This window comes from Brachycentrus maculatus, unplaced genomic scaffold (assembly GCF_059751285.1).
Source record: "Brachycentrus maculatus isolate JH-2025_06_01 unplaced genomic scaffold, ASM5975128v1 h1tg000055l, whole genome shotgun sequence".
Taxonomy (NCBI): domain Eukaryota; kingdom Metazoa; phylum Arthropoda; class Insecta; order Trichoptera; family Brachycentridae; genus Brachycentrus; species Brachycentrus maculatus.
In genome coordinates this window covers 2,234,631-2,261,768 of record NW_028280809.1, presented here as the reverse complement: position 1 = coordinate 2,261,768, position 27,138 = coordinate 2,234,631, and the positions used below count along the sequence as shown (strand labels likewise).

General features: G+C 30.2%; 1 protein-coding gene across 9 annotated transcripts in view; it reads left to right on the top strand.

Annotated features, from left to right (window-relative positions):
* The window catches only part of Dys (Dystrophin), a 762,481-nt gene that overhangs the window by 601,567 nt on the left and 133,776 nt on the right, over positions 1 to 27,138 (top strand). For all 9 annotated transcript variants that reach the window (XM_088278115.1, XM_088278116.1, XM_088278111.1 and 6 more), the window contains 2 exons: positions 2,362 to 2,485; positions 24,679 to 24,842. In XM_088278115.1, coding sequence (XP_088134241.1) covers positions 2,362 to 2,485; positions 24,679 to 24,842 — 288 coding nt within the window. The remainder of the gene's footprint in view (positions 1 to 2,361; positions 2,486 to 24,678; positions 24,843 to 27,138) is intronic.

Here is a 27,138-nt window from a genome sequence, read left to right as displayed (position 1 = left end):
TGATTCCGTCGTATTATATGTTATATTATATATTTTTTTTAATCTTTCTAATGTATTCTCAATTTTCATTATTTTTTCACACCGCAACATAGATGAAGAAGAATATGGAAGTCAGGGCATTCACGGGGCTTACGGCCGTCAAAGGCTAATAATAATAATAATAATAAAATTGGATAACTTATATAGCGCCATTTTCGTAAAAAAATACCTCAAGGACCTTTGGTTTAAGTAATCACTTTACACATTATTTTACGTGTAACATTCACCATTCTACCCATAATTGACAACCACTGGAATTACTTGGAATTACAACCATTGGAATACTCAAATTCATGGAAATTCATGGAACAAATATCTTTATAATGCAATTTTTGACCTAAGGCTTAATTTCCCATTTCACCTTGCAAACAAATTCTGTCAGATGGCGCTGTAATGTGATATTTAAATAACTGGAATGTAATTAATTTCCGTTAGCCGCCGCGAGATGTCTCTCGCCTCTGTCTCGCCGCCGGAAGCGCCTCTGCCGGATGAATTATGAATTACGTGTAATTTATTCACCACCTCGTGTTATTATACCGCATCTGCAGTTCTCCATTCGGTAAATAATGAGGTAGCAAAATGAGGACGGGATAGGAAAGGTGTAAAGTATTACCTCTGACGTTTTCTGATTAAATTCTACAGTGTTTATTTTTCATATTGCCTCGTGGAAATTTCTAAATTGTGGGATATCGTTGGTCGGCATGCGATGCCGGACAATGGAATGGGAATTTTACTGTTATTACTCAAAAATTTCAGAAATACATATTGAAATAACAATCCAGAAATCTGGAAACCTATAACAGCCATATATCGGTAGTGTAATGGCAAACGGGTATATCTGTCAAATTTTTCACTTTCTAAGTTTGTTTCACAAAGTGTCTAAAATAGCGTATTCCATAATCTAGCAAAAGGATAAAGCTGTAGTTGCAATACTTATTTAGTTTTATTAAGATATGTACATATTATGTCATCCGAACAAAATATTTAATTTCACAATTTTGTTTTTGCTTTCCTGTAAAATTTGTTCTGAGACAGATGTATCCATTTACCTTTACACTACCGATATATGTCTTCCGTATTTTTTGGTTTAATAGTAGGAAACTAATATTTTTTTATTATAATTTTAATAACAGAATTTTGAACGTTTCTTGATATAAAATTTAGCCGAAAATAAAGTTTACCATTATTCGAGAGATATAAATAAAGCTTTACAATATTTGAGAAATTTTCTCAAATAATGGTGAAGCTTTATTTTCGGTTAATTTTTCTTATGCACGCATGTTTTGAATCCTTCCACGAGGAATATAACACAGAACTTAAAATATACATATTTAAATTTATCGATATAAGTATAAGTAATTATTATTATGATTATGAATATTGGGTTATAAACTATCTGATACTAATACAATAAATATATCGTTTCAACCCTTTCTATAAAAGTATAAAAGTATTAGGATTAATAAAGGCATGATTTAAATATACTTTCATTTATTATTTATTTTTGGCACAACGTTGTTTGAGATGGTTTGGACAGGTGAATCAAATGAATGAACAAATTTATGAATTAAATGTGTTTGGTAAGAGCAGCGGAGGAAGACCGAGGGAAACTTGGCATGATCAAGTATTTCTAATAATTGAAAATGGCCAGGTAAGAAGTCAAAATGATCGACGTGTATGTATGATAATATGTATGAATGTGGAAGAGGCGAAGCTTGTGTGCAAAACTCATTGGTGTGGCGTTCTATTCTCTCTGCCTGCGGGGAAGCGGCGTAATAGTTAGTTATTTTTTATTTACATTTTTTTTAAATGTTAACACCTGTTAGATGAAGGTCATTTCGTTTGAACAATTCTGCTCATAATATAGCTTTCCGGGAGTATGGACGTAAATGAACGTCGGTGCGAATTGTCCTTAAAGAAGTATCGACGTTAATGAACGTCGAAGTCCGTATGTCAGTTGGTATGATGTAACTTGTATAGCTGTGGATATTTGTATGTAATTTTGTCATAAATCAGAAATATTTCAAAGAGGTGTTTTTTTTTTAATAATTTTTACATAATTTCTATCGTCATAATACATCGATTTAATGAAAAAAAATTTTTTCATGTGAAAAGAACCCACTCCCCAGAGAAAGTCGGACATTTTGTACTCCCGCAAAGGTTAAAACATGGATGATTTAGAAATAAACGTACACTGGACAGATCTATGGGGTGTCTTTGTACTGCTCCATAGTGTACAAGGGTTTATAATTAATATTACCACTCAATATAAGAAATAAATAAACTAAATATAATAAAGTTCATTTTTATATTTTTTTGCAGGACGATCACCGAGCTTTTAGAAGACAGCTGGAGGATAAGAGACCAGTTGTTGAAAGTAACCTTCTAAGTGGAAGACAATATATTGCCAATGAACCACCCCTCTCAGATACCAGCGACAGCGAAGGTAATTATTTTTATAACTTTTTACTTGACTTTTGAAAATAATCACTCCTTTTCATGTTTTCATCGTCGATTCTTCGTTCATTTTTCTTTTTGATATTTGGTTATGCATATATACTGTTTACTTTATTTGATTCTAAAAGATTCGGTTTTCAACTCACGGCTTCCATTCGGAATCACCTTATATAGGTTTTTTTTTTATATAATATAGGTATTTATTCAATCATGCAAAGCTTTTTACAGGAAAATATATAAATAATCGATTAGTCAGTCACTTGCTTAATTTATTTTTTTACTTGGTAAATACCACTTTTCTTAAAATCTATTGTCACGTGTGATTCGACACATTCCGAAAATGATGCGGAACGCTTTGAATTGTGTCACAATAGATTTTAATAAATAGTGGTATTTACCAAGTAGAACTTAAATTAATAACAATAATAAATTCATTTTCTTTGTTCAAACCCTTATTCGCACCCGATGGTGCATAGGGCACTGCATCGTATAATCGCAGTGCTATCTTTATCGTCAACACATGAAGGAAAGGTGATCAACCCTCCGCTTCAAGTACCAGTCCAGGGTTATATTGAATAAATATTAGAGTGATAAAATCACTTATATTTATTTGACCCCCTCCCCCTGGGAATCGAACCCGGGACCTCCAGTATGCCAGCCGAGCGTGATGACCATAACACTACGGAGGCGGGATGATAAATGCTTTAAAAGTCTATCACTGTCCGTCAAGTTGTAAGAGCATTGGACTGAATTTGACTCGATTCTCGACGCAATTTCTTTAATATTGTACACAATTACTTGAACATATCTGCCGTCGCATAGACTTTGTTTCTTTTTTCAATATGGAAATAATTCATAATGTTCTTTTAGATCTTTTCCTGGAAGACGTAATATTCCATCATCTGTTACGCGATATTTAATACAGCATTTTCATATTGTTTTTTTCCCCATTTCCAAGAATTCCCTTTACAGTACGTATGATATTGTTTGCTCATCACACACAATTCCGGGCTGCTCTGTAACATTTCCATCACTTTGATTGGTCTATCGCTTTGATATGAATATTTTAATTTGCATAATCCACGTTTGCGCGATGAATCATTGTTGGTTATTAGAATATCTAATGAAAAACGAATTTCAAATCCATGTCTTTACAATCATAATATCAATGACTCTTGTATTGAAAAAAAACACTTATTATGTTATGTAACAGAATAAAGCATCAAAATTTCTTTTACAACTTTTATTTTTATTCACGTAAATCAATGCTTGCAACATCGCTGTACTACTCCGATATGTTCATATCAAATTAATGGAGTAAAATTATGACCACAATAATAATTTTGTATAATTTATGTACATTTTCGCAAAATACTGCCCTGAATTTACTAAAGTAGACAAGAAAAACTATTTATGTACATAAATGGACAAAAACTTAAAATGGGATTCGCAAACTGAAAATACTATAAACAAAACGGAAAAAATAGCCTACCCTTTAAATTTATACGTAGCATCTTAAATACGAAAAAAATAGTTAACCTCATAAAAATTTACCTCAAAATTAATTTCTATATAATTGACATACATAGGCCAGCATATAATCGTAAGATAAGAATGTTGGATTCGTTTTAGAAAACTCTTTTTTTTATAGTAAAACTTTGATTAAATATTCAATATAATAATATAAGCAATACGTTCATGATCGAAGGACTTTGTAATTTACAATGTCATATTTTTAATATGACATGCGAAATGTGAAATATCATGTTTTTGAATTTATCATCTCTCAACATCGTTTTCATTTCTTTTCACATTTTTACTTTTTATCTCCTTGTACTATCCATTACATTTACTGTTTTATGTAATATTATGATATTACATCCATCGTTTTGTCAATATGTCTTTTTTAATACTGTTTCATCTACAGCAGCTCAAGGATATGAATATACGTTACTCTTCACCAAATATTTTAAACGCTATCTATTTCTTCATTTTCTTGATATCCACAAAAATCACGTCTAACCTCGTATCGCTCTCATTTATATTCAATTGTGTTTCTTTTAGACTTCAAACGCATTCTCTCTTTTATAACCAATTGGACTACTAAACAAACTATTTTATCCTACCTATGATTGTTCTAATTTAATTATATAAAAATATCACTCATTTTGACACTGACTTCAAAATCATAAATAATCATTATTAAAATAAAGTTTTTTTTACAATTTAATAATATTTTCACTTTTTTGTAAAATTCTGCTCCCATCACATTTGCCCTAGTCAGTGGAGCAAACTCTAAGATAGTTTATTATTAACTTACGTTTGTTTTGATCAATTATATGCTCTGATTTCTGAGTGTTCCTGAAGTTATAAAAATCATTACGAGCCCTGTCTGACAGAACATCGTAAGGGTAAAAATTTTGTTGGGAAGGAGCTTTATTTCCTTTTTATATCAAAACATACATTAAGCGTTTCTTTCTCTTGTAAACAAATCAGAAATTTATGTTTTGGTTGTGTACGTACTCGTACTTATGAAATTTTTCAAAATAAGTGATACTTTATTTTTATAGAAACTCAATATTTTTATAAAACAAATAGTATGCAGTTTTTTCCATTTGTATTTTCAACGTAAATGTGAAAAAAAAACATAAAATATAGTTGTAGTTTTACCATATAAAATACAATTCCACCAGGAAATTTCAGTACGAAACTTAAATGAATATTTTCAAACTTGATGACACTGTAATAAGAACTGATCATCTCGTTTTTTTTAACGTAAACGATTTTCTTCATTCATAATGATATTATTTTAAATTTTAAGATCTTAATTTAACCACTTTGCTTTGCCATTCGTTTACTTTCTGATGAAATGTGAATTTACTTTTTTATCTCTTTATATTCAATTCTTTTGCATTTCACAACATAATATAAATTCAATATTAAAATATATATAATATAAATACAAAAAAAAGTTCCCCCACAAAGGCATGGCCTGTGTATGAGTATACATAAAATTTTTGGTCATAGTAAAGGGCACTGGTATGAATACAATAGATATTACAGGAAGTAAAATTAGATTAAAAGTGTGAAAGTACTTTCTGATATTGACGCTTACGTTGTTTCGTCGAGAAAGTCTCGAATATGTCGTGGTATATCACAAAGTTCCCTCGCCCAATGTATAGGCAATCGACCCTAATCCAGTTAGGCTGGCCCGATGTTTGGAAAGACGACATCCAGAGTTGGTAATCTTCAGGTCTCAAGAGAGTACAGTTCGCCGTTGCCCTAATTGGTAACTAGCTATTGTCCCAGGGCATCACAACATTACAGGCGGATTTAATTTGCTTATATTTCATTAACTTGTATTTTACTCATTTAATTTTAATATTTGTATTAAAGATAAATATGTTTTGCGCTTAGCTTGTCAAATTTCCAGAAAATTGGATAATTGACACGCTATGCGATAAAAATCGTCATTGAAATCATTGATTTACATTTATTTAAACATATGTTTGAAATGTGTCACAATAACCATCACATTTTTGACATCTCAAAATTGATAAAAATATGGAAATCTGGTCATACAACCGTCATATTGTGAATTTTTTAAAATGTTTGATTGGTGAATGTTACACACATGTGTTACATTCACCAATGGTACCCATGATTGACAACCACACTACTTAAATGTTAAACTTCTGGACACATTACACGTGAGTTCACAACACCCATCTTTATTGGAAAGCTTTTAGTAAGCAGAGAATGTTTTTATTTGTATGTAAGGTGTGAATTCCGGATTCAATTCACATACTTAAGACCTGCCTGAAAACATCATTTTTCATGTAGCTTATTATTTGACCAGTTATTTTATCAGTTAATTTGTATTTTACACGTTTATTTTTTATAAATTTTAATTTATAAGATAACACTGCGTTATAATTTATAACGCAGTGTTATCTTGTGTAAACGATCAAGATAACACTGCGTTCATATGACACAGTGCCCTATGCACCATTGGGGTGCGAATAAGAAGAACGTTGTTTTAATAATTAAATACAATTTAGTAGACTATAAAAATCAGTGTTTGATTTTAATATTTAATATAAACATTAAAATGGAGTTCTACAAATTAAACGCCAAATCTATACGGCTGTCCAAACTTAAAAAACGATCAAAAATAACACTTCATTCATATGAAGCAGTGCCCTATGCACCATTGGGGTGCGGATAAGGGTTTATATTATATATATTTTTTATGATGTATATATATTTATTTCCCTAGCTACAGCAATATAGCAAGTAAATATCAAGAGCTAACGTTTTTACCCGGATTCATCCATTACTTGAAATAAAAATGTATGAAGAATATGCTAATGTAATATTTAGAGAGTAAAAATAATTATCTATGTATTTCTCGGAGTTCGTCGATTCGGACGATTAAAAAGCTATGAGTAGGTTTATGGCAGCCACCGGGTCCGCGTAGTTCAATTTAAGAGCTTTGCAGCTAAATCCTCCGTCTTGTGGCATTGGGGGAGTAATTCATTAGCCGGTTCCGTTTAGCAGCTGCGACACTACTGACATATATATTCCACAGTGTACTGGATAACTTCCTAGGACTATTGATATAGCCAGCTCTCGCTATTCCACTGCAGATGGAGCTATCGGTCTGACTGCATTTAATTGATACTCGTTTCATTTTTTGCCATCTCGAAACTCGGGCGAAATCGTACCGTGAATTCCACATTCACGTAATTAATTTTTAGCTACTAACTTTATAAAGATAGTCGTTAGTGGGGAAGTTTTTTTTTTAATTTAACGGCATTCCAAACGACATTTTTTATTTTATTTATTGTTTTGGCATTAACTTTGTGGTACGACATGTTATACGATGATTGAAGAAAACACTTGTTTTTTACCACTTGAGTTTTATTATAGACTTCACGTTTCAGAAGTTAAACTTCCATCATTCAGGTCTGTATAAGTTATTATACAGACCTGAATGATGGAAGTTTAACTTCTTAAACGTGTAGTCTATAATAAAACTCAAGTGGTAAAAAACAAGTGTTTTCTTCAATCATCGTGACATTTTTTAAGTAAGTTTTCATAATTTAGATTTCAAAATATGTTTTTTTTATTCGTAATCTATTCGCCAGTTACTTTGTGGTAATTTTTGAAAATTTATCACTTGTTGACAAGACTAGTTTCTAAAACTACAGATGTTTACATCGACAGGCGATGAAAACACCTGTAGTTTTCGAAAGAAGTCGTATGAATTGAAATATAAATCAATTAGTGTCGAATAATACAAGTGTTTAATTTTGAATCATCAAAATATCATTCCTGTGAATGCCAAATGAATAAATAATATAACTTTGTGATAATATCTATCCATGTTTAATTTTATTTTTACTTTGTTAAAACCTATATTTCTTAAAATCTATTGTGATTTGTGTTTCGATGCATTCAGCATCATTATCAAAAACCGTTTGTGAACCATTAATCTAGATCTTTAGATTTTTAATTTAAATTTTACTTGGCAAATACCTGTTTTTCTAAAAACGCATTGAGCATCAAAATCAAACACCGTTTGTAAAGCTTAGCTTGTAAAATTTAAAATTGTACCCTCGGGACGTTGAAGGGTGAAGAGGGGGCAGTAGCTATTTCTAAAACACGTGTAACAATAGATTTAACATAACTCAAACTTATGTTTATTTTGTTTAATTTTATTTATTTATTTATTTAAACTTCATGTACAGAAAAGAAATAAGTACATTAGCGGGCTTACTATTGTTAATAAGCAATATCTTCCAACCTACTAAAAACAGACTACAGTAGTAATATTAGCCAAAACGTTTGATACCTTATATCAGTGCTCCGCAACCGGTGTGCCGTGAGCCGGATACAGGTGTGCCACGATCAAATTCAATGCATTTGACATTTTTCACTATGAATTTCATATAAAACACATAATACACAAATTTATATAATACGCGATGACAAATTATTTTTCATAACACTTATTATCTATTTTTGATAATGTAGAATATACATAACAATCACAAGGTATATATATTTTTTAATGGTCCATGTGTTTTTGGTGTGCCGCGGAATTCTAGGAAGAATTTTAGTGTTTCGTAGGTGAAAAAAGGTTGCAGAGCTCTGCCTTATATAATTGTTTGCAATCAGAGGCTAGACAGTACTTGAACATAAAAAAAAATCATTTTATTAAATCTAATAGATTTTTTCTCTTTATAATAAGCAAATAATTTTATTTACTTTGGTAATTATGTAAAAAAATCATTTTATCATATCTAATAGGTTTTTTATCTTTATAATAAACAAATAATTTTATTTACTTTGGTACTTAATTTATTAATTATGTAAGTGACATGTTTTGAATGCTTCAACACTAGATTTTTGGCTTTGAAGTGCTCTAACCTTCACCTAATACATGTCGTGCATATGACATCGCACAAGATTTTTATACTTGATTTTTAGTCCACCGACCTCTTAGGGTCAAGCTTTTCCAAGCAACTTTGAATCAAATAATTTTTTTGATTAAATTCTTTTAATAAAATCAAATAAACTTTACAATTGGATAAAAAAGGGTTCAATATTTACTGTTATTAGTACTAAAACCTACCGTTTTATTTTACTTCTCTGTCCAATATAAACACCATTCTACTAAAATCTTAAAAATAATTTGTTAACTCAATAAGTAAAAAAGTTTGGGAATTATTTTCTAATTAAGTTCTTGTTAAACTGAACTTTTACATTTTCTTACTTAGAAATTACGTTTTCCTTTTTAGTGAACTATTTTATTATACAGCCTAAGTAAAGTTTCATTAAGTGTGATATTAATCAATGTTTAGTATGTTTTATCATAATAAATGTTAGTACTTAGTAGTTTTATCTGATTATCGGGTTATTACGTTATACCGTACAGGCTGCGCATTAACGTGATACTCAGAAAATGTACTATATCTTTAACCCTTACAGATATATAGACCCTTACAACGTTCGCTGTGCTTGCAGGTTTATATCTGAACTGATGATGCTTATAAATAGGCATATCATAAACTTGTCACGATCTTAATATCTATGATTTCAGGATAGTAATTTTTTGCTACAAATTTTGTTTTTAGTTACAGCTAAAACTGAACTCAAAACTTACATTATTTTTTAGTCAAATATATAAAAAATGCTTAAACAATGGATTTAGTTAAGGATAAATATTAAAACCTTGTTATTATTATGACTAATTATCATAATTATTTGATTTGTTAATTATACGTTCTAGTTAGACTTTGTTTCGTAGTTGATCAAATCGAAGTAACCAATTAGACAAAGGTAATCGAATGTTTAGGTGTTCGATCAATAAAAGTTAATCACATCAAACAGTGCACTGACTTAGTTGCATATTAACTTCATTTAAAAAAAATAATAAACATTGCACCACATTTTTGATAAGCTATTTACAACAAACTAGGGTTATTATACAATTGTTTTTATTTTTAAATATGATTTCTCCAACATTTTTTATAAAAAATTACATCACACAGCATCCAATGATGCTTAATAGGACTCAATCCAAATTCACTAATATATAAAATATTGTATACTCATATATGTTTATAAATTTGTGGAACGACCACTAACCGTGGTGGGTCAAAACGCAATATAGAGTCTGAAATAATGGTGCATATAAATTTGCTGCAAATTAAGCGCTGAATACTTTACCCCTATTAATTTCTCCCTCATAAACAGGGATGCAACCTTTTTTAACCAACTTCGAGTAATTTCGACAATTTATTCACCTCCATTTAATGTAACTATTATAAGCTTACACTTCACCCTTTGGATGCCTATAGCAACGCCCCGTAATCCTTGTAATATGGACGTCGTTATAAAAATAATAAGACATACATTTCATCACTGAACAAAAAAGCATTCATGACTTCCGTACTCAATGAAGTAGGTAAAACACAGCATGCCATGTGAAAAGCCTGCATTACACGATAGAAATGTTTATTTTTACACTAAATATTTAGTAATTAAAATGCAGTGGTCCCTTCGCAATGATTTACTATTGTTTTTGGAACGTTGGGTTACCACTGTTAATAACGGTGGCATATCACTCACTCCTTTCAACAACGTCATATATCAAAAAAACTAGATTTTTCAGGAGATCGTTTTTAAAGCTTAAAAATATAGTACAAAATAGTTAAAAATAAATATCAAGCCACTCATTGAACTTTTTATTGTGCAACACATCTTTTTAGGTAAAACCTGAAGGTTTTTTCTCCATTTGAAAAATATTTAGTAAATTTAAAAAAATAATTAAACAATACCTTTTCTTCAAAATGCAAAACAACAGTTTCTGCCCTGTAGCGGGTAAATATTAAGTTTGAAATATGCCTCTTTTGCTGGGATATTATACATTCTCTGGGCATTTTGATAACATGTTCAACTGATAATTGACTATTTTTAATTTATGACGTTCTTGAAAGGAGTGAGCGATATATGACATATCAAAATGAATATTCCTAATGAAATACTCAGAAAATGTCTCGACTGTACTTAAAAACTTTCCATAGAAATCGAAACTGGAAACAGGACGATGTATAATAAAACTGGTTCACAGTTTGTACTAAGTGTCAGCAGTGTGTAGTTGTGTCTACAACTGCAGCGGATGACACTTTGGTTATTTTGTAGCTGACAACTAAATACGGGTCGGAAACAGGAGGAAACAATTTGTACTCATTACACGGATCCTGTTAATGTTTGAGACCAATTCAGATAGGTCTTTCACCCATTCAGAATCATTTCGCCTTGGTTTTAATGCTATTTTAATACCAAAATTACACCTGGCGTAAGAGTTCATTATTTTTCCTGTTAAGTAAAAATACAATACACTAAAACTAACTTCCGTTATGCTAGCCTCTATTATTCATATTTTTCAATTATCTGGTTCAGTCACGACAATTTCCATGTTACAGCACTTCAAAGAGGACAGCCAGTGTCGGACAATATCTAAATTTGTTTAATTGTCTCCAAAATTCATAATTTTCATAATGGCAAGCTTTGGGCTTTAAAACCGGCTAAAACCATAACCAAGTAATGAGTTTTTTTTTATAACTTAGCAATTTTTTTTCTGAACTTGATTCGATCAAACGTAATTAATTTAATGTTAACAGTTTTTGATATTTTTTTTCCTTGAATGTTATGAATAGATAAAATTTTAATTAATGATTTGTTTTTTAAATGAAGCAAAACCAAAAAGACTACTGTTTCTCAAAAATAACCGTTTCAGAAAGAGGGTATTTTTTCTCTTCAAAAATATGCTTTACTTTTTAGTATCCTTGACAAAAAATATTTCATGTAATATACTGTTTTTTTAGAGGTCATAAAAAACATTTTATGCATTGTATCAAAAAAAATTACCACCAACTGATCAGTCAATCAATAAGCTCATTATACTCTTGTATTAGAGGTCATTTTAAACTTTTGTAAAAGGTCATTAATGTTTCGACCCAACATAATTTCTTTCAGATTGATACCTCTATATTTTTATTTGTGATTATCTCTCTCTCTCTCCCTCTCTCCCTCTCTCCCTCTCTCTCTCTCGCTTTCTCTTTCTCGACTACAGGATTCATAATCATTCATAATATCAATAAACATCCTTTTTCCCTTTTGGTCTGTGTAAGCGGCATCGGTGTGTGTATTCTCCTAACCTGTGACAATGGTCCCACGTGACCCGTATTCGGGGTGTTTTATCTCTGCATTTAAAATTCCGCCCCCTGCGGTTTTGTCTCATCAACAAAGCTCCATCTACCCTTATCTGTTCCCTCTACCATGCAGCACCATTCCGTGTATTGTGTAAACTACTTATCATGTTTTGTGGTCCAAATTGTAAATATGAAACGACGCAAAAATGCGTCGAGATTTTTTCGATTCAAATTACTTGATCCAATTTTTTCGCCTCATGAAGAGATTTTGAACTGAGTTAGAATATTACTTTGAATCAAATCTGTCTTTGATTTCCTTTTATCAATTTTGTATAAAGGTTGGTCTGAGAAAAAATGGTAATTTAATGTATGACCTTTACCCTTCAAACTCGTTACTTAATTTTAAAAATGACCAAGATTATTTCCGTTGCACAGTATTTACTTTTTCAACATTACATTATTATTTTTCATTTAAAAATAATATTGACATACTCGTAATTGGTATCTCGTCATAAATTAATAAGAAAATCATCATAGGATATTTAAATATTTACAGGCTTGTCATTGGCTGGATTGCTTTATACACTGTGCAACTGTTTTCAGTGACAGCACACAACGTTTCTTCTTTTTAAGGCTAATTGAAACTTAATTTAGTAATTAAAAATGAGTAGGCCAAGTCACTTAAACCAGCGAATGATAGGTCATAAGCCCTTTAAATAGACACACTTCTTTTCATCAAGTATTTTCATCTTAATGCACTTCTTCATCTTTGAATATATATTAATTTAACCTTGATACTAAATACAACACCTATTCATATATTCTAAAATATTTTCATCTAAATCTACTTATTTATCTATGTAGATATATTAATTATACACCCATTATAAAAACAACACCGAAGTGAATATAAACAAATATTCTAAAATATTTTCATCTAAATGTACTTATTTATCTATGTAGATATATTAATTATACACCCATAATAAAAACAACACCGAAGTGAATATAAACAAATATTCTAAAATATTTTCATCTAAATGTACTTATTTATCTATGTAGATATATTAATTATACACCTATAATAAAAACAACACCGAAGTGAATATAAACAAATATTCTAAAATATTTTCATCTAGATGTACTTATTTATCTATGTAGATATATTAATTATACACCCATAATAAAAACAACACCGAAATGAATATAAACAAATATTCTAAAATATATTCATCTAAATGTACTTATTTATCTATGTAGATATATTAATTATACACACATAATAAAAACAACACCGAACTGAATATAAACAAATATTCTAAAATATTTTCATCTAAATGTACTTATTTATCTATGTAGATATATTAATTATACACACATAATAAAAACAACACCGAACTGAATATAAACAAATATTCTAAAATATTTTCATCTAAATGTACTTATTTATCTATGTAGATATATTAATTATACACCCATAATAAAAACAACACCGAAGTGAATATAAACAAATATTCTAAAATATTTTCATCTAAAAATACCTCATCTACACGGATATATTCATTAAACTTCAATATTTAAACAACACATAAGTCATATTATTTTTTGACATCTCATCAAAGATGAAGAAGAATATGGAAGTCTGGGCATTTACGGGGCTGACGAACGTCATCGGCTGGTTTAAGTGATCACTTTACACACGTGTAACATTCACCAATTCTACCCATTATTGACAACCACACTACTCAAATTCTTGGAAGTTCTTTATACATGAACCAATTTAGAAACCTTGTTCTTGAATCACTAGAACTTCACTAGAGACATCTATTGGTTAGATATAAAGAAGCTTTTTATTAAGCAGAAACTCTTATATTAGTATGTGAGGTCCGAATCCTGGATTATAATCACACACATGAGAAACGCCAGAAAATACCATTTTCATTTTTATTATTTAAGCTTATAATTTGACCAGATAATTTTGTCAAAAAATAATATGAAAATAACTCCTGTAATTGGAGATAATCCAGATTTTGTGAACAATTATTTGGACACACTCAAAATGTTGTAAACACATAAGTCGATATTTTCATATATTATATTTTTAAACATACTAAGATATTTTCATCCTAATATACTCGTTCTTCTTCATATATGTAGATATATAATAACTAAACCTTAATAAAACAACACCTAAGTGGTTTTCCCAGAATTTGTGGAAAAATTAGACACACTCAAAATATTTTTGATATATTTTTTGTATGTTTTTCCATTACTTACCAAAAAAATAATTTATAAACATTCAGTTTATGTTGTCGAAATTTTGTGACGACTGCATTTTATTACTTGTACTATGCGCAGACCTACTCTACACACCGTTAAAGTAACAATATTCTCTTTTGTCTGAAGAATTGTCTGTCTGCATTCATCTGTCATTATCATCTCGACAATAATATAATAATGCAAGTGAAAATCAGCAATTTCTGCCGTTGTTGCTGAAACAGAAGTTCTCCATCGCCAGGAACAAGTTTAACAGACTTTTGACTGCATAACTTCCTGGAACTGTCTGGAATTCTCTTCGAATTATTTTAGCTTTAAACTTCGGAACACGGTCACTCGTATAACTTCCGTCATAAAATAGTAGCATAAACAATGCACAAATTCAACGCTAAATCACGGCACCTTATTGCCATATTCAGAAAAAAAATTCCATACAAGACGCGCCATTCTTCACATTTAGGTTTGCTGGATCGTTTTAAATGCATTATATTTCTAAATTAATTAAGTATCTACACTGAAAACTAACTAATAGTTGTCGATTTTAGTTATCGATCTTTTCGAAATTTTCAATGAAAAATTATAGTTTATTCAAAGTATGAAGATGTTTTATTATAATTTATTTATAGCACGAAAAGAGAACGTACATATTTTGTTTTTGCTCATAAAAGTCATAGTATAAATTGTGACATGGAATGTTGTATATGACTAGAGTTAACGAGAATGTAGTGTGTTATTGAAGAAATGTTTTCCCATTTTTTTTTTGAAATCTTCAAGCTGGAATTTCTAAATTGTTATGTATGTGACTACAATATCCACGTAGACAAAATTCATTAGTAATAAAAATTATTATTATACACCACATAATATATATTAAAATTGCTTATCAAGATAAATTCATTTCGATAAGGATCATTGTAATTATATTTAATAAGTAAGAACCTTTTTAAAATAACAAAAGACTTTTTTAGTGAATAATGTTAGCCTTGCGTAAAAACCGATATTTTATAGAGCTTTATAAAATATTGAAACAAATAAATTGAATAAAGAAATATTTGATAAAATGAAACGTCTGTTGTTAAAAATATTTTCACACAACGTCATAATAACTTAAAACCAATTACACTGAACGTAAATTTATTTAATTGCCATGCGAGTAAAGTATGTAATAATTATTAGTGAATTCAAATGAACATGCTTACAAATACTTTTATATGGTATTTTAAAATACTTATTCACAACTAGCGACTTGTATTGAATTCAGACTTTTTTTTAATGTTTTTAATGTACTTATTTATTTGATAATTAAAATATAATTTATCCAGACGGATATAAAAAAACAATCAATTTATTATTTTTGCTTTATTTTTTCGGAGATTATTCATGTTTTTTTTCATTTGACTACCGCTCCGGATAATCAAGAATCTATTGCAAATATCCAATTATTTTAGTACAGTGACACCTATCAGCGATAGATGGGAACTTTACATGCTGGTAGTATCAGATTCAACATACAGATGGTGCGCTTGATGCTTTTTAAAGACTACAGATCGCTAAATATATTGACAAAAAGACAAAAATATAGTAAATATTTCGTTTTATTTCAATAATTCTTTATTACGTTCATTTGTAAATTTGACATTGGATACGTATATTAGTTATACGCGCAAGTATGTTCATTCATTGTTTATGCATCTACATATGAAATATTTATATACTTAAGTATGTAATTAATTAATTAGGCATTATTAACTTTGAATAACAGCATGATGATTTAAATACAAAAATAAAACAATTTTACAATACCTCTTTTGATATGAACACGACTAGTTATGAGAACGAGATGTTTTCATCAACAGATGATAATAATAACTAGATTCACGAATAGATTAAATCACTTGTGGATGAGAACACCTTTAGTTCTCGAAACTAGTCGTGTTTACATTAATAAAATTACATGTTTTATTTTTTGACATCTCGTCAAAGATGAAGAAGAATATGGTAATCTGGGCATTTACGCGGCTGACGTCCATCGTAGGCTGGTTTAAGTGATCACTTTACACACGTGTAACATTCACCAATTCTACCCATTATTGACAACCACACTACCCAAATTCTTGGAAGTTCTATTGTATATGTATATATGAACCAATTTTGATACATTATTCTTGGATCACTAAAACTTCACTAGAGACATCTGTTGGTGAGATGAAAAGAAGCTTTTTACTGAGCAGAAACTCTTTTATTAGTATGTGGGATCCGAATCCTGGATTATAATCACACACATGAGAAACGCCAGAAAATAATCTTCATCATTGATGAGATGTCAAAAAATAATATGAAAATAACTCCTGTAATTGGAGATAATCCAGATTTTGTGAACAAGTATTTGGACATGTTCAAAATGTTATAGGATGTTATATTACCATTCCACAAGGTGAACAATGCTTTTAACATACAAGATATAATTATTTTCAAATTTACTACTACAGTATTGATGTTCACCTGTAATTATAAGACGTACTTCAGAAAAAAAAAAAACCCAACTCAAAATGTTGTAAAATTACAAGAGTTTATTTTAATATGTTATACAAAATCTTTCACAATGTTTACACATATGATATAAATATTTTTATACTATACTTACATTTTACTAAATGTTTATTCCTGGAAAGTTGACTGGTTTTTCTATCCCGTCAAAGATTGCAGATAAACAACCCTTCTTCCGAATTAAATTCACATTGCCTAAATTTACAATTAATCTAATCCCAGGCTTAAACTACGATCCAGATTGAGTTTATTCTCAGCTTATACCTAATCTAAGTAACATAATACATGACCAACTTGTTTGTCAACTTGTCAGTCTGGAAGTCACTCTTAATTCCGACCAAATTACTTTTATTGATAAAGAGATTCGTTTATATACATAGCATTTACACGTGTTGAAATTTATGGATATATATCGCTCACTCCTTTCAACAACGTCATAAATCAAAAATCGTCGATTTTCAGTTGTGCATGTTTTCGGAATGCCCAGAAAATGTACCATATCCCAGCAAAAGCGGCATATTTCAAACTCAATATTTACCCGCTACAGGGCAGAAAGTGTTGTTTTTGCATTTTGAAGAAAAAGATTTGTTTAGTTTTTTTTTTAAATATACTAAATTCAGGTTTTACCTAAAAATATCTGTTACACGGTAAAAAGTTCAATAACTGGCTAGTATTTTTTTTAATACATTGTATTATATTTTTAAACTTAAGAAACGTTCTCCTGAAAAATCAAGTTTTTTTTATTTATGACGTTCTTGAAAGGAGTGAGCGATATGTGTTAGACCGTCCCTTATTTTTCAAAATGATTATTATAGGCCCTATTTTTTTCGTTTTTCTTTGAAACACGTGCACAGCAAATCATTCAGTTCAGTTAAGTTCAGTTAAATGCCGAATCAATAAATAATATCGAATTACAGTTCATTTGAAATACAGTAACCCGTGCTGACTTGTATCGGAACATTTTCATACAAGTTACATTAGAGTGCAAACGAGCGAATGGAACTCACTTATTTTGGCATCATTCAAATTAGTTGCGATATTATTTGGCCACCTCAGAAATATAAAATATTTTAAACTACCATTATATCTTGAAGATGTGTATTTCTCTTTGTTGGAAAAGTTCTGCGGCCTCGTCGGCACGGGCTAGAATCATCGTTTAGAGATGAAATTTAGTATCTGAATAGGCATAAAAAATTGCACATATATATATAAATGTATATATTACGTTTATATATATAAATATATATATGTATATATATATATATATATATATATATATATATATATATATATATATATGTATGTATATATATATATACAATATATATACACATATATATGTGAAACATGTGAAACTTAACTTCAATAAATAAATATATCATTAATAAATAATGATACTCTTCCTCGGGTTTTAGTTAGCCGTGCAATCAAATGATACTCATCGTTCAATTATATACGAATATCCTTTTCAATTGTTTTTACTCCATTTAAAACGAAATTATCACAGTACTGGTTTAAAGGATCCTTTAAATATATTACTTTTAGTATAAAAAGCTTTAAAACGGTCCTACCCGCTTATTCATTCGTCCTCTGGAACCTTCCTGCATATTAGAATCCAAAAAATATGTTTTAATGGTACGCAAAAGGTCGGCGACTATTTTTCAAAGACTTTATGGATAATATTTCTGGTGAAAAAAATAAAATTCGAGGATATTCTTAGAGAAAACGGTTACGCAAGATTCTCTGCAAAGTATTTTCATACTTTCTGAAAAATATTCAACCCCGAAATGTTTTCGTAAATGTATCTGATCCCGTCGGTAAAATGGTTTACGAGTACTTTTTGTGTAATTTAAATGTACATTTATATTTAATGTGTCCTTTTTTGCTTTAAATGAAGAGCATTCTATGAAAAAAATATTATTTTTGCTTTATTTGTAAATACGGCATTTTAAATGAAAAATAGACTACGATTTTCAAGGAAAGTTTCAATATGTAAAGAGAAACAGATGATTGTTTAAATGAAACGTTTTGTTGTTTTGCTGTAACCTTTTTTCATCTTTAGGGAACGAAAAATAAATAATACTAACCAACCTATTGCATTATAAGCCCTGTAAATACCCAGACTTCCGTATTCTTCTTTATCTATGTTGCGTTTCTTCTTTATCCGTATTCTTCTTTATCTATGTCAAAAATGTTAAAATAACTCCTAAGCGAAGAAACCTAGATTTGTGAACAAGTATTTGGACGCATTCTAAATGTTACTGACAATATTTTTTAAAATATAGTATAAAAAAGATTGCAGATGAGTCTTGTCAATATTATCTTACGATAGCCCTGCATATATCCAATATTTGTTGTTATTTTATAGTTGTATTGAAAACATATAGATGAAGATTCGATTTCAAATATGCACCAAACGATTTCTTTTGAATTTTTATTTATTTATTTATTTAAATATAGTTACTTTTTTAAGTACAACGTAATACAATTTCTAAACATTTATACTTATGGCAAACTTGTAGTTTTAGATTAGCTGTGGCTCTTTAAAAAAGAGTTCTTGTGCTTGGAGAGGGACTTACACTCAAGGTTTAATGTTTTATATACATAATTAATGGTGTAATAGTCTTTTTTTATACTTTTTTTCAAAATTTATAAATAATGGGTATTAATTTTTTTCTCAAGAATATTTATATCTTCTATTTTTTTAATTTCTTAAGGGAGTTTATTGAAATAACTCTGTCATGGGAAATAAAAGACTCTTTTATAATTATTTACGTTAAACTTCAGCATTATTCTTTTGAACACCCTTCCTTAACTGCCAGTTGCATTTTATCGTTAGAGAATCATTCCTCTTGTTTTAAAGCAAAATGCATTGAGCGTTTGAAAATGGGAAGAAAAAAACTGTTGTTTATAAAGTATTCCCGCCTTTGCTTCAGCTAGCAATAAACAAAGCCAAAGCCAATAGAATTCGGAAAAGTATAAAGATTTTCCCTGCCTTTTTTCGCTTAGTTCTCTTTATATCATGAATTTAATTTTCCTTTCAAAGCGTTTTCTTATCATTTCCTAGGATTTTCCGCTTTATGTAGATTTTAATTAAAGGAACACAACCTAAAAGCTACCGTTTTCTAATCGCTTTTATTTTTTATTCTCTCTTTCAATGTTTTTTTTATATTCTCGTTGTTTTAGTTCCTGTAAAAATCACTGGAAATAAAAAATAAAGGAATATTCCCGTTTGAACCGCTGTCAAATATTGACATTATAATTGTACGATATAATAAAATCAGACCTCTTTATATGTTCTAAGGTTGATACAATTTCTAGTCACAATAAATCTTTTTTTGAAATTTAACTGAAACAACTGACGTTTATTTGATACTTAGTTTGATTTTTCGATTTGTTTCGACGTTAATTTTCTTCAAGAAAGTACTTAAAATACATTCGAAATAATACTTGGTTACTAATCTCTATTTTATATTTTCACTGAATGTCTTATTTATCCCATTAGTTTTTATTTATGTTTTAATAACTCTTCTTAGGTGTTTTTTAAAAGGGAATTATAACTGTATTTTCTGCGTTAAAAAATACTTAGTTGTGATTCAGTATTTATAATATTTTTTTTACCTTTTATTCGTATAATTTTTAAAGAAAACTTATTAATTTCAACCATAGGTACCTCTAACGTAGGAACATGCAATATATCTTTTTGATTGAAGCATAAATACGCAAAATTTAATAATGTGGGTATCTATTATGAGTCAAACGATGAATGAATGATAAGTGATCATTTACTCAGTGTATAAAGTGATTTTTTAAACTGACAAGTTACAAGCCCTCTAAATGCCCAGATTTTCATATACTTCTTCAAATATGATGAGATATCGACAAAAAATATTTTTATACTTTTTAATATTTCTATTGCTTGTAATAAATATTAAACTACTTCAAAGTCACGCTTCACTGTGATTTCTTTGGGGAGAAGATTGTGGAAATGATTTTGCAAACAAATGTTTCACTCTCATTGCTGGTAGTAGAGCATCCCAAATTAAGTGTGCTAAGTGTAATAAGCTAGGTAGATCATTTTACTTATAGAAGTTGTTGCGGCCGATCGAAGCGAATATATACCTTTGTATTAATTTGTCGGAAATTAAGCACAGACATTTTAATCAATTTGAATAAAAGCTCTCCTTTTATATCCTCAATATCGTATTAGTAAAGCATTTAAATTGATAAATAAAAATCAAATTCAATTCAATCCGTTATCTCTGAACCATTGAATCCCAGGAACTCGTCAGTAAATGGCTACATTGCGTAACCATTCCCCGTCGCATTATTTAGGCCTACAAGTTTTTATTTTAATATATTAAGAACAAATAAATCAAAGGAGATATTCAGGAGCAAGGCAGAGGCATCCCCCCTGAAGAATAAGTCCTTTTCTGGAAACGAGATTACATCCAGAAGTTATTTGACGTAACGCCCGTAATAACGAAAGGAGGAAAGATTTATTGTTTCTTGTTTGTTTATCGGTAATTGTTCCCTAAAAGCAGCGGAAGGATAAATTGGGGAATTTATAATGCTAGAGTCAATACTCTTGTAATTACAATAATCAAATAGCTATTTCATTAAACCGTTAACAAAAACATTAACTAACCAAGTTCTTCTTCTTTTTCTTTATCTTATTCTTGGTGGAGGCCTTGTGGCCTGATTTCGAGAGGGATAAATCTCCTGCATTATCTTCAAAGATGTCAATGCATCTACTGTTGATTTGGCGTTTAATTTTTAGAACTCCATATCAATAATTTATATATTTGAATCAAACACTGATTTCAGTCTTTCAGATTTTATTTAAATGTAAAAACTACATTTTTTAGATTTAAATTTTGTATTGACATTTTTTGGTAAAAATGCATTTTATATTATAAAATAACAACTATGTTTATAGTTTCCTCCACTCAAAAGCTGTTCAAATATAATTTATGTAGAAAAAACTATATAGTGGTTATTTTATTAATAAAATTACAATTATGCATAGTTTTTCCACTTAAAAGCTGGCCCAATAAAATTTATTTGGAATAAAACTATATACTAGTTATTATATTATATAACAATTTTTGTGACAATTGTTTCGCCTGAAGACATTCTCAAACTAATGTTTACCAGTTCTCATAATCCATTTGAGAACGCACTAACAATTGTCACAAGAATTTCGTTATTTTTATATACTTTTAAAAATAAAATCAACAATTAAGTAGGTTGAAATAAGTGAATGATTTAAATATCAAAATTGACAATCCATCTCTTTGGTGGTCTGCCTGGCAGTCGTCTAGCTTGGGGTTGACCGTACAATGTAATGTGGGTGTATTTGAATGGAAACACGTTTTGTCAAAAATTGAAAGCAATCCGTGAAGAAAAGACGAATATATACGTTTTTATTAATATACCATATATAAACTTTTTTTTTTTACTTCTATCTCTACCTCCTCTTTATCCTTTATTTATTGTTATGACAATGTATTCTCTTCGTTAGAGCTTAAATCACTCGTGTACGAATGGAGGCTTAATAAAAAATAAACAATAATATTTAAAGCGTTTATTAAGTATCTGGGTATGTTTTCCAATTGATATTTTGCAAGCGTTTCTTGCTCACACTCTCGCACGTTCAATACCACATTCTTAATAATTAAGAATTAAACCCTTCAGTAAAATCGTTCGAGCTTAACCAAAATCCCTCGTCAATGTCTGGCAGCATCCATAATGTTCTCCGCGTCTATCGTCTTATTAATGTTTACTCACCCGCCGTGGAAGGTTGAAACCTTCATTATTATTCCTCGCGCCATCTTGTTATCGTCTGGTGTCAAGCTGGAATAATCGAGTAGGTACTAATGAGGAAATCTTCACATAACTCCACGATCGATGACACATTTTGGTGTTCCCACCCTTCAGCAACCGAGAGTCCTACGCCCTTTATAGCCGTGTAGCCGTATCGCCTCCCCAGCCCTGAAGGTCGCAGATCCCATTTGCGTAGGAATTGGACCCTGGTTTTACGTGCTAACCAAGGGATAGTTATACATTTTTGGCAATCAATCTCGCAAGGGGACTCGATCGTGACTTCCATTTTGTGCTGAAGATTCATCGGGTCCATTACTCAATATGTGTAACACTTTTTGAGGATTCGCTCGCCTTAGTTTTTCTATTGACTTAGATTGAGTTAAATTGCTCTCGTGTCTTTTTCAATAAGGCGGCATTACGCGGCGTTTTTGTGGGTTCCTCGATGAATCTCGCTCTTGTGTGCATATTTTATGCGTACACATCGCGTGGTTTTGCAATTCAATTCTAGGTTCCCGGAAATCTAACAAGATTGCGGATTTAATCAGATTATTTGTTTTTAGTTTGCTACCAACTGGTAGGTATTATACTTTAACTTACGCACATTAAATATGAAGGTTTCTTGAATGTTTTCCGAAGATACTTAGTGGCACATTTTATAAACTTTTTAAAATGAATTAACTTTGTTTTCAGCCACTTTTTTTATTAATACAATTTAACCTATCGGTTTCGACAAGAACCTTGTTATCATCAGGGTTTATTTTAATTCAAAGACATTAAAAACATTAACATACTCTCACCAAAAACTTCCACACACTCCGTAAATTTAGGATTTTCACGGGGTGTGTAGAAGTTTTTGGTGAGAGTATTTTAATGTTTTTGAATTAAAATACACCCTGATGATGACAAGGTTCTTGTCGAAACTGGTAGGTTAAATTGTATTATTAAAAAAAGTGCTAAAACAAACTTAACTAATTATATAAAGTTTTAAAAAAATATGCAGTTATTTTGATTCAAGTGAGTCGACATTTTTAAAAAAAATTTCATCGAAACGAAAGTTATTTTTCAACTTTCTTTCTTAACTACACTACTTAATTCTCAAACCACTTGAAAAAAATCTAAACGATTCGATAAAATATAATGTAATTGTTATATTCTGTGAATTTCTCTTCTATCCTACTTTTATCGCAAAATTTTACTTTTAAGAGGGCAGAGTGCAGCCTTAAAAAATACAGTGGATGTGTAATAGTGAATAATAAATGAATGAGGTAAAAACAGTACAAAAGATACAACAATACAATAGACACAATGGATTCAATATCATGTCATGCTATCTAAATAAGTCACCACTTAATCTGATATATCTTTATGTCCTCATCAATTTTTGTCAACTATTATTCAATTGTTCAGAAAGTGTTGTTTTTGCATTTTGAAGAAAAGTTATAGTTTAATTATTTTTTTTAAAATAAACTATATATTTTTCAAATGGAGAAAAAACCTTCAGGTTTTGCCTAAAAAGATCTGTTAAAAAAGTTCAATAAGTGCCTTAATATTTATTTTTAATACATTGTATTATATTTTTAATCTTTAAAAACGTTCTCCTGAAAAATCAAGTTTTTTTGTTTTATGACGTTCTTGAAAGGAGTGAGCGATATCTCTATGCCTCATCAATTTTGGTCAACTGCATACCCTCTTTCGCACATTTTGTTTCCAATTATTCAATTTAACACCTAAAACTACACGTACTTGTCAATACCTCCTGACCTTTTTTTTCGATGCGTATTTGACTGATTTTCTTCTTCTTCGTCAGGTCGAGACCTGGATGGCGACAGCAGGGGCTACCGCAGTGCCGAGGAGCAGGCCAGGGAGCTGACCAGGTCCATCAGGCGCGAGGTCAACAAGCTGAGCGAGAAGTGGAACGCCCTCATCGACCGCAGCGACCTCTGGAAGAAGAAACTGGACGAGAGTCTATCGGTGAGTACTTGCTTATCAATAACTTCTATTAGTTGGCTCGTGTAGGGTATGGCGGACATTTCTTCACCACCCTGCCATCTCTTATATAACAGAATCTCTTGGAAAATACGTTTTGGATCGATAGTTATACCTCTTGGTAATATATCCATTAGTGTTTGATAATGTCTTAATAAGACGAAACGCGTCACGTATTAACATATTCATAAATAAATGTAGAATTCAATCCAATAAACCTTGTTTAATTTTGGATATATTTCCCAACAATTCAATATGGAATTCCATCAACTGTCTGCAGTTACAATAAATAATTTATACCGCTATATTTAGGAATTTCAACTCGGCTTTTTACATACTTTGAATTTATCCTTGTCTGTGTGTGTGCGTATATGTGTGTATCTGTGTATGTATGTATCTATACATACACCTCCGTAGTGTAGTGGTCAGCGCGTTTGGCAACCGTGCTGGAGGCCCCGTGTTCGATTCCCAGGGGGGTCAAAAAATATGGATGATTTTCAGTTTCATATTTATTTTATATCACCCTAGACTAGGTATACGTACACACACACAAATTAACCAGAATATTAAAGGCATGTTTATGAACTTTAATAATTTTAAATTTTAAATGAAATCTTGAAAGTGATCGACGTGTATGTATGAGAAGATGTATGAATATGTAAGAGACGAAGATTGTGTGCATATACAGATTGGGGTGACGTTTCCCTGGAGAGAAGCTGGGTGGTGGTTAGTTAGTTAGTTTTTAAAAAATAACAACAAAAAATATCCAAGTATATTTTACGCCAGGAATAGCTACGAGCGCTTATATTTTCTATACTTTAGTTGAAGAGTAAAAAAATCAAACAATACAGTGAAAATTTTTGTCCCATGTATCTCATAATCTTTATATTGTCTCCGAATTTACAAATTTAATTTATCTAAAATAATATGCAGTAGCTTGTATTTATTTACTACATTTACATACATTATACGAGTACTAAGTTTATTACTTGCGTTGAATCCTCGTACTGTAATTTGTTACACATTAAACGTACGTTATGCATACTTCAACAGTAAATATAATATTTTGTCCTTCGGAAATTCGTGTAATACGGGGTATTATCACGATAATCGATATAAGATTATTCTGCGAATATATCGCTCACACCTTTCAAGAACGTCATAAATCAAAAATCGTCAATTTTGAGTTGTGCATGTTTTCGTAATGCCCAGAAAATGTACTATATCCCAGCAAAAGCGGCATATTTTTAACTTAATATTTACCCACTACAGGGCAGAAAGTGTTATTTTTGCATTTTGAAGAAAAGGTATTGTTTAATTATTTTTTTAAATATGCTAAATATTTTCCAAATGGAGCAAAAATATTCAGGTTTTATCTTAAAAGATCTGTTGCACAGTAAAAAGTTAAATAAGTGGCTTGATATTTATTTTTAATACATTGTATTTTATGTTTGAACTTTAAAAAGGTTCTCCTGAAAAATCTTGATTTTTGATTTATGACGTTCTTGAAAGGAGTGAGCGATATGTATATCCCCGCAAATGTTTACTCTTTCTACATTCATCGGTTTTCTGAAACCCGACGCCTTCTCTCCAAACACTTTGTTGGTGACACGTTTCGTGCTGAAATGTGCCAATACATAATAACATATTCTCATATGATGTTACATGATATGTTTAATTTATTTATACTTACTTTTACTTTGTATACGTCTTGTTTGCTTGGCTTAAGGGGATATTCGCAAACACAGAATTCGTTCCACCGGAGAACGCCGGAAAGGTCACATGTCTATTCACGCCTGATTTTTTAAACAATGCACATTGGATTTTTTTATTTTTCTAAAGATATTATAAATAGAAAAAAAAACATTTTTATAACTTTTTTGATTTCCTTACCTTTCAATAACTCTCTTCTTTACAAAACCATATAATTATTTCGAAGAAAAACTTACTTTTTCAATGTAAAAACGGTGTTAAAAAAATCTAAAATATTACCTGGATTTAGAGAAAATTAAGTTGCGACTTGGGCTCTTATAATATCGCGTAGAAATATCAAATGCGACATGTAAAGAACGATTTATAATAAAAAAAAAATGTAATCGAGGATTTACATCAATTTCATTAGACCATTTTCATATGGGAGAAATATTTGTGTGTGCGTGTTTTGTGTGTGTGTGTGTGTGTGTGTGTGTGTGTGTATGTGTGTGTGTGTGTGTGTGTGTGTGTGTGTGTGCGTGCGTGCGTGCGTGCGTGCGTGCGTGCGTGCGTGCGTGCGTGCGTGCGT